General features: G+C 40.0%; 1 protein-coding gene across 25 annotated transcripts in view; it reads left to right on the top strand.

Moving 5' to 3' along the window:
• Positions 1 to 16,263, top strand: part of LOC101831061 (ABI family member 3 binding protein) — a 210,688-nt gene that overhangs the window by 79,705 nt on the left and 114,720 nt on the right. For all 25 annotated transcript variants that reach the window (XM_040750661.1, XM_040750651.1, XM_040750665.1 and 22 more), the window contains exons 4-6: positions 66 to 198; positions 11,774 to 11,955; positions 12,794 to 12,849. In XM_040750661.1, coding sequence (XP_040606595.1) covers positions 66 to 198; positions 11,774 to 11,955; positions 12,794 to 12,849 — 371 coding nt within the window. The remainder of the gene's footprint in view (positions 1 to 65; positions 199 to 11,773; positions 11,956 to 12,793; positions 12,850 to 16,263) is intronic.

Raw genomic sequence — 16,263 nt, 5'->3', positions numbered from 1 at the left:
TGGAAGAACTGGGGTTGGGTTTCATGATGTGAAATTCTAGAGTTAACTGTGCTCTGCCTCTACAGGTAAATCTCGCTCTCGAAAACCTCTCCAGCTCGTGGTTGGTACATTGACGCCAAGCTCAGTCTTCCTGTCCTGGGGTTTCCTCATCAATCCACATCATGACTGGACGTTGCCAAGTCACTGTCCCAGTGACAGGTAATTCTCCGTAGTAGAGATTTTTTTTCATTATTTTTGATAGTATAGACACATGCTTAGACAAATGTACAAACTTTTGGACCCTTAGCATTTACTTACCACCTCTTAGCTATATAATTGTTCTAGGTATGAGAGGTACATAGATATCTAGTACAGGGACCCTGCTATTGACAGAGCAATGACCTAAGTAGAAAACATATGGATGCATGTGTATCGGCAAATGAGCAAATACAAGGGGGAAGGAGAAAATATCAAATGGACAGAATCATGCAGAATGAACAGTATCATGCAGAGAGCACAGAGGAGTGAACTAAAGATCTAAAGGAGAGATACATACATATGCATATGTCTATATCTGTGTGCTATTATATATATTGTGTGTATGTGCATGTGTATGTATCCTTTCATATATCCAGAGATATTCTTTATTTTACTCACTACTGAGACTGTGACTTATTTTGCATGCTTGGTTGATTTGATATTTTGAAAGTACTTAGTTTTTAATGATAATTGCAGTTGTTAGTGGATTCCAGTACTAAAAAAAAAATACATTGAGATGAGCTCCCACCCTGTAACTCAGGTGACCTTGAACTCACTGATCTTCCTTCCTGCCTCTACCTCCAAATTATTGATCTTTGATCTGAAAACTTAAGAGTGCTTGAAGCAGAAGTATTTGAAGTGTGGTCTCAAATCGAGTTGCATCACTATTGTCATCATCCGGGAACATGTAACATGCAAACTGAAGTTCCCCCACCCTCAGACTTCACTAGGTCAGAAATTGAATGTGGGCTCAATCGTCTTTGTTTCAACAAGAATTCTGATGCCCACTGATAGCAATGAATTCTGGCTTAGAAAACTAATGTTCACACAGGAGAGTTAAGTAGAAATGAAACACGAGAAGTGAAACAGAGAGGTGTTTGGCAGAACAATTAAGACAGTCACTTGTGTTTTTTGATAACTGCAACTCACTTATCCTGAAACCCAACACAATCTTTGACTCTGTCTGAAATGAGCAGTGTGTTAAACACTAAATCATGATACAGAGTATTTGCTTCCCATAAATATTTACTACACAGGTATCAAAATTCAAAAGCCGTAACTGTACAAGTTTGTAAAAATCTCAAGATTTGAGACATTCCAAAAGGGGTTTCTTTAGTTCTTGTTTTAAACACTAGAAATGATTTCAAATTTGAGAAAAGTTGTGTACTTACTTTAAAATAAAAAATGTGAGGTATAATTTGAACATACTAAAATATATAAAACTTGTGCAGTTCGTGTTATAAATTTTGATATTTTATATTTGATAACATTAAGAAATAGAATGCAGTATCTTATTCTCTGCACCTTGAGCATTTGTGGGTCCCTGTGTTATCACCTATTTCAAATAGATGTTTCTCTGATAAAGGTTGAGAGCTGCACTCATCTATGGGTATAAGGATTAATCATTAGGAGTCCATTGAATACTGTGTCCAATTAGCAACATATTGGTAGTAGGTTCTTGCTGAGGCACTATGACCTATCTAGCTTAAGGTTCTTGTCCTAGTAATGGTGTCAGGTATGGGTTTCATCCTGTGGTAGACCTAAATCCACCAGAAAGTGATTGGTTGCTCCCATAATGTTCATTCTACAATTGCTCTGGTAAGCATGTCTTGCAAGGCCAGTGTTGTAGCTGTCAATGATCAAAGCTAGGTAAGAATATGGTTTTCCTCTGGTAGAGTGCACAGCACCTCCAAGCACTAGGAAAGCTAGCCAGGAGGGATGAAACTTCCACATCAGGACCAGGAGAGTAGTAGCATGGTCAAAACATATTATATGAAATTCTCAAATAACCAATAAAAACAAAGAAAGAAATAGAACTCCAGAAAGTAGCCTCCCCTAGAAGCATCCCCTGATTGGATTTTTATCACTATAAATTAATTTTGCCTCTTCTAGAAATTGGAATCACATTGCCTGAAAGGATTGGTCTGTCTTCATTCCTTTAGCATGCTTTTGAATTTCATTTCTGACATTGCAGGTGTCAAAAGCCTACTCCTTTTTAAATTCTGGGTATCATTCCAGTATGTGAATAGTCTAGTTTGTTGTATATTCTTCTGGTGGGTACAAGAATTGTATTGATGAGACTGGAGAGATGGCTCAGTGGTTAAGAGCACTGTAATCTTCCAGAGGGCCGGGTTCCAATTCCCAGTACCCAAGTTTGTAAAAATCTCAAGATTTGAGAAATTCCAAAAGGGGTTTCTTTAGTTCTTGTTTTAAACACTAGAAATGGCAGTTCACAACCATATTACCTCCAGTTCTAGAGGATATGGTACCTTCTTTCGTCCTCGTAGGGCACTGCACACATATGACCCACATGTGTACACGTAGGCAAAATGCCAATGCACATAAAATAAAAATAACAAATTGCATCCGTGTTTGCTTTTATGACTATAGCTTTCATGTACGACTTTGAGTATATGACCTAGTCTCTTGGGTGGAAAGTACCTCCAGCTGGAGTTGCTGCATTGCAGGAGTATATGTAGGATGTATATTATTTAACTATCTTTCTGACTTCATCTACATTTCCTTATGCAGGCAGTGAGTGCTCTGCTTGCTGTAAATCCTCTTTAGTGTTTTGCGTTGTGGCATTTTTCATTGTAGCTCTCCTGGAGTAGTGTTGACCCATTACATTTAATGCGTACTTACCTTGCACTAAGGATAGCTGAGCTTTTGGGCTGTGAGATTATTTTTGTCTGGTTTTATTCTTGTTTAAACTGAGCTGAAATGAAAAGCTTTTCGAGATCTTTGCAAGTTCTCAAAAGTACCTTTTAAATTACTGATTAGGAAATGTAAGCTGAAAAGAAATGAAACCAAATTTTCCTTCCTGTGACCATGGTCCTCAAGAAATAAAATACTTGGGGAAAATTTGGATGATTATTTCCAAAACTCTTTTTTTAAAATAATTTTTTAAAGTTTCAAAAATCTGAAATATTCCTTATTTCACCCACCACTAAGCCCATGACTTATTTTACTTGGAAAATACTCCTGAAAGTGCATATTTGTTTTATGATAATTCCAGGTTTTAGTCAGTAGTTCAGTATGCCAACACTGAGAAAATAATGTGTGGGTTGAGTTGCTTCCCACCCCCATAAAATGAAAGCAAAACAATAACAAAAAAGAAAGAAGAGAAAAAGAAGAGTGGGAAGAGAAAGAAGGAAAGAGGAAGGGAATTTGATAGTTGTACAGCAAAACACACTTTGGTTTTAATGGCTGGTCAACTTGCTCGCTTGAATCCTTGAGGTGATATGTTCCTCCAAAATCAGCAGCAGCCAGGGGAATTTTTGGAGCATGTGCAGCAAGTGCCTTCCAGTGCCTTGTGACTTTCCTTATTTATGCTTGAGTAATGCTGACCTTTCCCTGAAGAATTTATCTACTCTTAGTTCTGATGGACAGAAAGCATTTAGAGAATGTCGAAGCAGATGCTGAGAGCTAGGCCATAGACTCTAAAGCTGGTCTGACTCAGATCATAAATGCATCTCACCCTTACCCCTGGCTCACCAATTCTGGCCCTACCCGTGTTGTTAAATAAATGTAGTCATGTATATCAAATTACAGTATTAAAGTTCTTCTTTGAGTAAAGTGTTCAAAAGGTTCAGTAAGTATCATGTCAAAGTGATTGCATCTCCTCAAATCCGAGTTGGAAAACGGGGACCTGCTAAGACATAGCTTGAAGAAGAATAAAAGAGTCATGGCTGAAAAAGGAACATTTTAAATACTTGTGGATTCTGCTTTTCCAGGCATCTTTGCTCCCAATTCAACACAGTTAGTAATGAGCTCCTATTCTAAAGCTTTTGTTCTGTGTCAGAAAAACAGGCAGTACTTGTTTAAAAGCACCAAAAATACTGTACACATTATAAACACCCAAGTACCTCTACCAGAATTGCAAATAATTAGAAACAGACTTGGAGAAATCAACCCTCATATAGTCTCGCTGCCTTTTTATGAGGTTAGAGCAATCTAATGGGTTAGAATAAGTAATAACAGCTAAAGGGGATGATTATGTCTTGAAAATTAGAAGACTAATATAGCTGAGATTTTTCTTTTGAGCAATATTTTCTTTAAAAGCCACTGGGATCTGACTGCCCTTGGATTGCCACGGAAATATAAATGGAGTTGGCTTAAGCCAATGAATCTTCTGTAAAGACGGATTTATAAAAGACAGTTTCACATTGGATTCTAGAAACCTCCATTATCCCATGCAGAGAATGTTTCAGGCAAGTTTTTCCCTTCTTCCTTGGCTTTGGGCTTTGTATATCAAAGCTCTGACTTAGTAAGTTTCCAATGAGGACACCCCATGCTCAGCTTTAAGCTTGGGTGTATTCATGGGGGATTACTTTAGCTTTTCAGTCCTTTCCTAGCCCTGTTTTCATGTAGTCTGTCTGGGTCTTCCACGATTTTGGATCCTTTCCCCAGATCATGCTGGAAAGTAGATGTTTCATCTATGGTTTTGTTCTCGGTGGTCTTTGAATGGAAGAAGGTAACATGTGTCCTCAGTCTAAGACCAAAAGATAACTTTCTAAGCTGATGTACAGAAAGGATAAAAATTTTTTTAGTAAAATTTGGTTTAACATTGATTGCTTCTTTGTCCTTCCCATTCTTTTAGCTTGCCAAGGCTTTCAAGATTGCTTTTTCATCTTTTTAATTTGTTTATTTGTCTAACATATTCATATTTAATTTGTGTAGTATAAAATTATTATTCTCTTTTTTGGTTATTCAAGAGGGATAATAACTTACATTTTTTTCTTCTAGACTTCCTCACTTCATTGAACCTGGAGTTCAGTATAGTGTTCTGTGAGAGCAGGGCTCATGTGCTCAGGCTGGTGGTAAACACAAGCTAAATGGTTAAGCAGGGAACTGTCCTCATTTTCAGTTATATGTTACTATTAATCTCAAAATCAACCTGATAAAATTGAACTGATAGCCTTTTTTCTGGAAACATCATCTTACTTTTCTTATTTCTTGAAAATACATTGAAATTCTCCTTACACCCTAACTTGGACATTCATTTACTATTTTGTATTTTATTTTCTATAGTGTCTAAAGACCCCAAATCACACTGGTTTTTCTTGGAGAAGTACTCATATCTGTGTCTTCATCTTTTACTTCTCTGTTCCCACATAAACAGTCCCAACCAAAGCATTTCTGTTATCCCCATTCTGACAGTAGCACACTGACCATGTTCACTGGTTATTTTCCATACCTTAGTCCATGATACCTTCAGCAATGCTGAGGAAATCTAGAGACTGATCACTGTCAGTTTATCCCTCTATCCCAAATTCGTCTTGACCTCTGCTTACATCTCTCTCCTCCAAGGATCACATTTCTGGCTTCAGTAGTCATGATTCCACTTCTTACCACGTCCTTTTTGCCTTTGGTTCCTTGGTGGTTAGTCTCCTCTCTCTTTCAGTTGCCCCTTCCTTGCCACCGGTATCCTGCCTCCTGCGTGCAAATAGACTCAAGGTTTTCTTAGCCACATTCTCTTGATCCAGTTCATTCCAGCCTCTTTTCTTAGTCTTTAAGGCTGTTCTTATGTTCTTGATTTTTACAGCATCACTATCCATGTTATTGGCTCACATCCCCTTCCTCTCCTTCACTGAGATGTGTTTGTCATTAGTGATTCTATTACTTACTAAATCCAGTATTATTTTCTAAGCTATTATCTTCTCTATAGAATTATTGGCCAGATGATGTTTGAAAATTACCACAAGCATTCAAAGATAACATGCTAAATGCTTTGTAAGAGTAGTAAAGATGAGTGCACAAGAAATAATGTGGAAAGGAATGCATGGGCCTGAAACAAGACTAGACATGAAGGGATAAGGGACTCAGAAGTTCACAGAAATGTGGATTATGCAAGGACTGGACTCAGGGAAGATTTTAAGATAGATGTGAAACTTAGAGAAGCATAGTTTATTCATTGTATTTTATAATTAGGAGACCCAGGCTGCTAAAGATGCCACACACCAGAGTATAATGGGATGTGGATACTTTTATTATTAAGAAGGTGGAAAAAGGTAGATTATGCTTGTAGTGAAATACAGTGACAGGGTTCAGAGAGCAGTCATTTTTATGGTTGCTTTAGTAGATCTCTCAACACTTACACACCGTCCTTGGAAAGTCAAAGGAAAGGTTGATGTGCTTACAAAGTAAGAAAGTGGCATAAATGACCAAGAAGTTCACTTCTCTGAAATCAAAGGGTGACACAACCAAAGAGATGGGGTGAGAACAGTATCTCTGTCCAGTTGCTATAAAGAAAGAACATTAATGAAGGGGATGTCGGGAGGAATCCTCTGATAGAAGGATGGGAAAAATATATAGTGCCCATGTTTTGGGAAATATAGTTGTGTCAAATGCAAATCATGCTGAAAAAGTGTAGTCCATAAAGTAGCTAACAATGGGAAAATTTGCAAGGAATAAATTAACTTTATTCTTCACTTTTCCCCTAAGTATAGTTTACTGACAGCTGCATTATGAATTTAGTTTTGCCTCAGGGAGGGTTTTAGAATAGACTATCTAATTTGTTGATGAAAGAAATTTCTATAAACAGAGTCTCAAAAGGTGTTTAGTCCAAAACCTTCAGAGAAAATATATTTGTATGAAGGAACAGCTCCGCTGAGGTCATGGTGTTGTTGGCAATGTGCTAATGGTTAAGCCACTAACTACTTTTTTTTTTGCAGTTTTCTTTTTTTAACATTTTTTAATTTTAAATAGCTTGTTTTACATGTCAATCCCAGTTCCCTCTCCCTCCCCTTCTCCCACACTCCCCCACCATCCCCCCCATCCTCCCACCCTATTGCCAATTCCTTCCACATAGGGCATACCTAGAGTCTATCATTTCATTCAGGGTAGGGTCCAGGCACTTCCCTAAGAGTCCAGGCAGAGAGAGCAACCCTCTTTGTGTTATGGACTCATTGATGCCTGTTAGTATTCGAGGGATAAACACTGATCCACTGCTCAGGACCCCATAGGTAGCCCAGGCCTCCTCATTGACTCTCACATTCAGGGGGGCTGGATCGGTCCCATGCTGGCCTCCCAGCTGTCGGTCTGGGGTCCAAGAGCTCTCCCCTGTTCGGATCAGCTGTCTCTGCTGGTTTTGCCAGCCCATTCTTTGCCAATTTGCTCTTCGCTCCTCTCTCTCTGTCGCTGAGTTCCTTGGGTTCTGTTCAGTATTTAACTGTGGAAAAAAGAAAGCATCTTCAGCAAATGGTGCCGGCATAACTGGGTACTGGTATGCAGAAGACTGCAGATAGATCCATGTTTATCACCTTGTACAAAACTTAAGTCCAAATGGATCAAAGATCTCAACATAAATTCAGCCACTAACTACTTTTTAAGACACCATGATTTTTTTCCTGAGCTTTTGTTGTGTAGCCCAGGATAGCCTTACACTCATCATCCTCCAGGCTCAGTACTTCTATTGCAACTGAGCATCACTGTGCTCCAGCGTGCTCTCTCTATATGGTTGTGCTCAAAATCATTCGCAAAAACTCACACAACCAACATTTGATCCTGAATGTTCTCAGACAATGAGGGTAATGTTGACTATAGAGTAGGGTGCATGTACAGTAAAACAAGTTAAAAGCTTTGAACAACACCAAGTTGACTGTTCTCTGATTCTCAGTCATTTTATGTTTGCTTTCATTTACTTTTGCCAAGCACCAGCACAGAAAGAGAATTCAGGGTAGACCAGAAGCATAGCTTGGGACTCAGAAAACAGGATGAAGAGTTTGATTATCCAGCTGTAGCTGCTCTGGGGCCTCTTCTGACTCTATAGTCTTGCTTTGCTAAGATTTTACCAAAATAATAACTGGAATCAACGAGGAAGAATCACAGATCTGTGGGGCATTAGTGGCGCAGGCCCTTAATTTACTACTTTCAGCATAACACCTACTCTTTTAAGACTTAGAAGCCTCCTACCTTATGCAATTATCAACTTAGATAGTGTTGAGAAAGACCAGTTTGAGTGGTGTAGAGGAGGAGGCATGGAAGCTTGCATACATGAAAAATTTGATGTGAAAGAGAAAAATTTGGTATTGTAATTGAAATATAAGAACTTCATAGGTTGAATTTTTTAAGCATGAAGTGGAGAATCTTTGAAAACCATGGAGCATTCTGTCATGCTTTCTTTTTTGGAAGGCTATATAAAATCAAGCTGATTAGAAAGCCTTGGGTCTGACCCTTGGCAGCTGGGCCAGCAATGGGATCCTGACTCATGCCTGGACTTAAGTCCTCAGGAATACATCTGCACTAAAAATGTGGAGTTGCGGTGGCCCATCTGCTCTGATTTTAGCTTCCCAGCATTTCTCTAAGGTCCTTTAAGAGCCAGAACTGGGTAGAAAGGGGGAGGGCAACAAGAATCCCATGTAACATACTTGTCATGTAATGCATTTATAAATCACTGTTGGGATTTTGACTTACAAGACACAGAGGACTCTATCGTATAACATCTGTTACTAGTAGCAATGAACGTTCTGGCTGCAATAGTCCCTTTCCTTCATTGAACTTTCTGCTAGTTTGAAATGGGGAATTGGAGCCCAAGAGTAGCTTTTGCTGGTAAAAATCAAGTTAGTGGCTGACCGCAAGCATTTCCAGGCTCTGCAACCAGTAAGACAGTAAGTAGGTCATATACACAAAAGCTCTTCCCTCAGTTCCTAAACTCTAAGGCCCCTGGCAAGCACAGATTCCCCTTTACATACACTTAGAAGTGCTAAATTTTGGCTTAATATCCTGCTGTCGCTATCCGAATATCCTCAGATACTTTTAAACAAAGTGCAGTTTTTATTTTGCAAAGTCCACACTTTATCTTCAGTCCTGATCCCCACTTCCTAAGATTCTAGGCAACTATTTTTGTATCTTCAAGCAAGTGGGCCTAGAGAAACTAAAAGTGTTCAAGTAAACTTAATCATTAGAGGATGTCTGGTAAATGATTTTAGCCTGAATGAATGACCTTAAAATTCAAAAATAAAAAGTTAATCTAGGTTTTAGTTGATTTGGCTTTGATAGGTGTGGAATGGGGGAGGTCATTCAGAATTTTGAGGAAACATATGTAAAGGTAGTTTTTAAAAGCCCTTTAGTAATGTAGAAGACCGCAGATAGATCCATGTCTATCGCCATGCACAAAACTTAAATCCAAATGGATCAAAGACCTCAACATAAATTGAGCCACACTGAACCTGTTAGAAGAGAAAGTGGGAGGTACCCTTGAATGAATTGGTACAGGACACCACTTCCTGAAAATAACACCAGTAGCACAAACACTGAGATCAACAATTAATAAATGGGACCTCCTGAAACTGAGAAGCTTCTGCAAGGCAAAGGACACAGTCAACAAGACAAAACGGCAACCCACAGATTGGGAAAAGATATTCACTAACCCCACATCTGACAGAGGGCTGGTCTCCAAAATTTATAGAGAACTTAAGAAGCAAGTCTCCAAAACACCAAAGGATCCAATCATATAGTAGGGTACAGAACTAAATAGAGAATTCTCAATAGAGGAGTCTAAAATAACTGAGAGACACTTAAGAAAGTGCTCAACATGCCTAGCCATCCGGGAAATGCAAATCAAAACAACTCTGAGATGTCATCTTACTCCTGTCAGAATGGCTAAAATAAAAAACTCCAATGACAGTTGCTGGAGAGGATGTGGAGAAAGGGGAACACTCCTTCACTGCTGATGGGAGTGCCTACTCATACAGCCACTTAGGAAAACAGTATGGAGATTCCTCAGAAAAATGGGAAATTAGTCTACCACAAGACCCAGCAACTCCACTCTTAGGCATATATCCAAAAGATGCACATTCATACAACAAGGATGTTTGTTCCACTATGTTCATAGCAGCATTATTTGTGATAGCCACAACCTGGAAGCAACCTAGATGCCTCTCAACTGAAGAGTGGATAGAGAAAATGTGGTGCATTTACACAATGGAGTACTACTCAGCAGGACAAAACAATGGAAACTTGAAATTTGCAGGCAAATGGATGGCACTAGAAGAAACAATCATAAATTAGGTAACCCAGTCACAAAAAGAGAAACATGGTATGTACTCACTCATATATGGATTTTAGACTTGAATCAGGGGAGTGCCAGCCTACAAGCCCACTGCCAGAGAGTCTGGGACACAGAACCTTCATCCAGAGACTGATGGAAGCAGAGCCAGACACCCACAGCTAAACACTGAACTGAACTCTTGGAATCCAGTGACAGAAAGGGAGAACTGATGAGTAAAGGGGCTAAGACTGGGATGATTTAACCCACAGAAACAGTTGACCTGAGCAATGGGGAGCTCTTGGGCCCCAGATTGAAGGCTGGTAGAAAGCATGGGACTGATCCAGACCCCCTGAATGTGGGTGTTAGTGAGGAGGCCTAGGTAATCTATGGGGCCCTGGATAGTATTTATCCCTGGTGTACAAATGGACTTTGACTGTTCATCCCACAATGAGGGATGCTCTCTCAGCCTGGACTCTTGGGGGAAGACCTAGGCCCTGCCCTGGATGAAATGACAGACTCTGGAGATTCTCCATGGAGGCCCTCTTCCTCCCTGGGGAAGGGAGTGGAGATTGGGTGGGGGCTCGGGGGTCCTGTTGGGGGATCAGGGGAGGAGGGGAGGGAGAGGGAGATGGGATTGACATGTGAAACAAGCTTGTTTCTAACTTAAATTTTAAAAAAGGAGGAAAAAAAGACAAAAAAATACTTAAAATTTTCATTGTCAGGCAATGAAAAAGATGTATTCAATCCTATTTTAAAAGCTGTTTTTAACATGTCTGTTCCATCTTACATTCCCATCAGAATTATGTGAGAGTTTTGCTTTGTTCAGTATTATTTTGCACTTGCTTTTGTTATTGTTGTTGAACCTGGATTTTTAAAAAAAAAGCCCGTTAGTATAAACTTCCTGTGTGTTTTCATCATCATATGTGCAGCTATTATGGTATACCCTCCATGGAATGAGGCTTTGAATTCTCCAAATTATGAAATGAGTACATTATTTATAACACCTAGGTTCTGTTCTCTATGCAACTGGAAAGAGATCACTATTGAGTATTTTCTCTTTCATTTCTCAAACTAGCTAATAATTTTACTGACAATTCTGAAGTTCTCTTGGCACCCAATTGTGGTGCTACATGGCAACCTTACTTGATGTTTAAAATTTAGAACAAAAACACACATTTCTCTTAAGCTTAAAATATATCTGAACAGTCCAACACCTAAGGGAGTCTTCTGGTTGAAGTTTTCCTGTGTGTTAAGAAACCTGAGGGAGTTGGATAGGTGACTCAGCAGTTAAGACTGCCCCTCATGAGGACTAGAGTGCAGATATAAGCACCTATGTAACCAGCCATGCATCCCTCAGATGCCTGTGACCCTAGTCTTGAGAGATTCCAGCAATGTTTTCTGGGCTCAGACACACCTGCGCCTGCATACACCCGTACACATACACTAATAGAAATACATGTACACATAAGTACAATGAGTCTTAGAAACTTGGAATTATATGTTTCATATCCATTTTTCAAATGCTGTATTTTCATTATCCAACAGATTCTATACAATTCGATATAGAGAAAAAGATAAAGAAAAGAAATGGATTTTTCAACTCTGTCCAGCCACTGAAACAATTGTGGAAAATCTCAAGCCCGATACCGTTTATGAATTTGGTGTGAAAGACAACATAGAAGGTGGGATTTGGAGCAAGATTTTCAACCATAAGACTGTTGTTGGAAGTGAGTATCACTGGTTCAATAAAGCTTTTATTCTTTTCTAATTGTCTACTTTAAATCACTTCGCTAGCTATATAATATGAAATGAATTCATTTCCAGTTATTTCCAATAGTTATCATGTTCTAGTATTTAAGAAAATACAAAATGAACAGAATTTAAATATTGATACTTCAGAATTTTTGTAATGTGATTTTTAAAAATACATAATGAGTAACTTGATATTTCCAGTGATGTCATTGTAGTACTTTGAAATATATCTTTGATCTATGAACATCAGCTGAACTGAACAAATAAAATGCCAGTATGTGTAAATATCACACAGGATGGTAGGTATTATAATTTAAAAAACAAAACAAAACAAAAAATGGCAGGAAGAAGTCATCCCATACAACAGGGCTCACATGGGAGTTTTATTGGGAAAGGAGAGAGAAGGGGCAGAGAAGTAGGCAGAGAGGGGGGCTTAGGGGGTTAGAGGCCAGTCCCTGGGGACACGAGTGGTGGGAGAGAGACAGGAGATGGGCAAGGCCAGCATTTTATAAGGACATGTAGGGAATGTGCACAGATGAGGATGTATTTTGTCAGGACCCTAAGGGCAGGCCAGTTCAGATGCCTGAATACTAACAGTAGGCCAATGGAAGTGGACACAACCTACTACAGGGAGTCCTGAACATCTCTTCCTTTCCTTTGTACTCACACATCATTGGAATCAATGTTTGAAATGATAATAAATGAAGCTACATGCCAAAATATAGAGAGTGAGACTTGGAATTGTCTCCACAGTGAGCTAGAATTGGTTAAGGGGTAAGAATGAAAATGATGCCAGTTCCTCCTTGTTTTCAGGTAAAAGCAAAGTAAACGGGAAAATCCAAAGCACTTATGACCAGGTCCACACAGTGGTAGGTACCTATATTCTTTTAAGATTTTTTTCCTTAAAAAGAATTATATCTGCATTGTGTTTCTACTTAGATGAGAGAGACAACCCTACTGTGAGGAATTGGGGCTATCTACTCCACACTGGGTGAAATGTTCAATGATTTGGGAATTAGCTGCTTTTGTTTGGAAAATGATGAAATATGCTCCCAACCACTTACTAGTTTGTTTGAAGCTTTACAATTCAGAGATTCAGTGCAATTATCCTAGTATTTGAATAGAGTATATTTTGAGTGTTTGTTTATTCTGCGTGCGTGTGTGTGTGTGTGTGTGTGTGTGTGTGTGTGTGTGTATACACCACATGTGTGCAGGTGCCATAAAAGCGCACGAGGGCATCAGATTCCTGGAACTGGAGGTAAAGACAGCTGTAAGCCACCGGTGTGAGTACTGGGAATCAAATGCAGGTCCTCTGGAAGAGCAACAATTGTTATTAGCCACTGGATAAGTTGTTTTTATATAACACTTTAAGAGCTGATGGATAGCTACATGTTCTAGGTACACTGGTAAAGTTCAAATGTAGATGGAGTTTTTGTTTCAGCTGGTCCTGCTGCCCTTCAGTCCCAAATTGTCACTGTAACAATAAACGTCACACTTGTTGAGGGTATAGGTACTGTTTATTGTAGAAATTACTTACAAGAGAAAATGAGCAACCAAGGTGAGTCAGCAGGATTCGCCACAGAACCGGAAACTGAAAAAAAGAGCATGCTTCTTGATTTTTGACAAAGAAGCTAAAACTGTACAATGGAAAAAAGAAAGCATCTTCAACAAATGGTGCTGGCATAACTGGGTACTGGCATGCAGAAGACTGCAGATAGATCCATGTTTATCGCCTTGTACAAAACTTAAGTCCAAATGGATCAAAGATCTCAACATAAATCTAGCCACACTGAAACTTTTAGAAGAGAAAGTGGGAGATACTCTTCAACGAGTTGGTACAGGAGACCACTTCCTAAACATAACACCAGTGGCACAAACACTGAGATCGACAATTAACAAATGGGACCTTCTGAAACTAAAAAGCTTCTGTAAGGCAAAGGACACAGTCAAAAAGACAAAAAGGCAGGCCACAGAATGGGAAAAGATATTCACTAACCCTACATCTGACAGAGGGATAATCTCCAAAATTTACAAAGAACTCAAGAAACAAGTCTCCAAAACACCAAAGGATCCAATTAAAAGGTGGGGTACAGAGCTAAATAGAGAATTCTCAATAGAGGAGGCTAAAATGGCCAAGAGACACTTAAGAAAGTGCTCAACATCCTTAGCCATCAGGGAAATGCAAATCAAAACAACTCTGAGATACCATCTTACTCTTGTCAGAATGGCTAAAATCAAAAACACCGAAGACAATTTATGCTGGAGAGGATATGGAGAGAGAGGAACACTCCTCCACTGCTGGTGGGAGTGCCGACTCATACAGCCTCTTTGGAAATCAGTATGGAGATTCCTCAGGAAAATGGGAATTAATCTACCACTAGACCCAGCAATTCCACTCTTAGGCATATATCCAAATGAGGCAAGTTCATACAACAAGGGCATCTGCTCCACTATGTTCATAGCAGCATTATTTGTAATAGCCAGAACCTGGAAGCAACCTAGATGCCCCTCAACTGAAGAGTGGATAGAGAAAATGTGGTACATTTACACAATGGAGTATTACTCAGCAGAAAAAAAAACAATGGAATCTTGAAATTCGCAGGGAAATGGATAGCACTGGAAGAAACCCTCCTGAGTGAGGTAACCCAGTCGCAAAAAGACAAACATGGTATGTACTCACTCATATATGGATTTTAGACATGGATCAGGATAGTGCCAGTCTGCACTTCCACTGATAGAGAGTTTGGGAAACAGGAAAGAACCTAAAAGATATGCATATATGCATAGTACCCAAGAGAAGAGGATTGAGACAAGATCCCCTGAATGGATGGGGAACATGGCGAGGGGTGGGGGGGGAGTGGGACCTGGGAAGAAGAGAGGGGGTGAAGAGGAAGAGAGTTGGTCATGGGGGAACAGGAAGTTGAGGGGGTGGGGGTAGAATAGGGGGAAGAGGGAATCATAGGATTGAATACAGATCAGGCACCAGAGTGACCTCGAGTGATCTAAAGGGATAACACCAATTGGCAAGCTAAGCAATAGTGGAGGGACCACCTCGAATGCCCATTCCTGATAATGAACTTGATGTCTATAACCATCCGGGAGCCTTCATCCTGTGACTGATGGAAGCAGAGGCAAACACACAATTAATCATTGAACTGAACCCAAGGAACCCAGTGACAGAGAGAGAGGAGTGATGAGCAAATTGGCAAAGAATGGGCTGGCAAAACCAGCAGAGACAGCTGATCTGAACAGGGGAGAGCTCTTGGATCCCAGACCGACAGTGGGAAGGCCAGCATGGGACTGATCTGGACCCCCAAAATGTGAGTGTCAGCGAGAAGGCCTGGGCAACCTATGGGGCCCTGAGCTGTGGATCAGTGTCTATCCCTGGTATTCAAACTGTCTTCATGTGCCTATAGCACAAAGAGGGATGCTCTCTCAGCCTGGACTCTTAGGGGAGTGCCTGGACCCTACCAAGAGTAAAATGACAGACTCTGATATCCCCTATGTGGAAGGATTTGGCAATAGGGTGGGAGGGTGGGGGAAAAGGGGAGTGCGGGAGGAGGGGAGGGAGAGGGAACTGGGATTGACATGTAAAACAAGCTATTTAAAATTAAAATTAAAAATGATAAAAAATTATGAATTAAAAAAAAGGGCGTGCTTCTCTCCTGCAGAGCCTTTTATTAACTCCTCCAGACACACCTCTAGCCATGCTCAAAGTGGACATGGTTAGCAGTGCAGTTCACTGCACGATTACCACATCCATATGTGCCTCTAGCAACATGGCTAGTGGCTCGGTCCTAATGCCTCTTCCCACACCAAATAAATATACACAGGGATGTATATTAATTATAAACTGCTTGTCCAATGGCTCAGGCTTCTTAATGGCTAGCTCTCTTAATTATTAACCCACTTTTATTAACCTACGTACTTCCATGTGGTCTTATCTTACTGAAGAATGCTCCAGCATGTTACTCCCTCAGCAGCTACATGGTGCCTCTCTGGCTTCTCCTCTCCTCAGAATTCTCCCCATTTGGTAACCCTGCCTATACTTCCTCCCTGGATACTGGCCAATCAGTGTTTTATTCATCAGCTAATAAGAGAAACATATATACGGAAGGTCATCCTCCATCTTTTAAATCTTTCTACATTTGGAATGATAAACAGCCTGTTTGGCTTTTAAATGTACCCAACCTTTCTCCGTTCAGTGAATGTTTGTATGTGTTTAGAACCTTACAGTTACCACCTGTAGTCCTCACTGGAGCTCTGAGGGTCTACATGCCTTC

This window comes from Mesocricetus auratus, unplaced genomic scaffold (assembly GCF_017639785.1).
Source record: "Mesocricetus auratus isolate SY011 unplaced genomic scaffold, BCM_Maur_2.0 Super-Scaffold_100008, whole genome shotgun sequence".
Taxonomy (NCBI): domain Eukaryota; kingdom Metazoa; phylum Chordata; class Mammalia; order Rodentia; family Cricetidae; genus Mesocricetus; species Mesocricetus auratus.
Note: the sequence above shows the minus strand (reverse complement) of the source record. Positions and strands in the feature narration are given on the sequence as shown.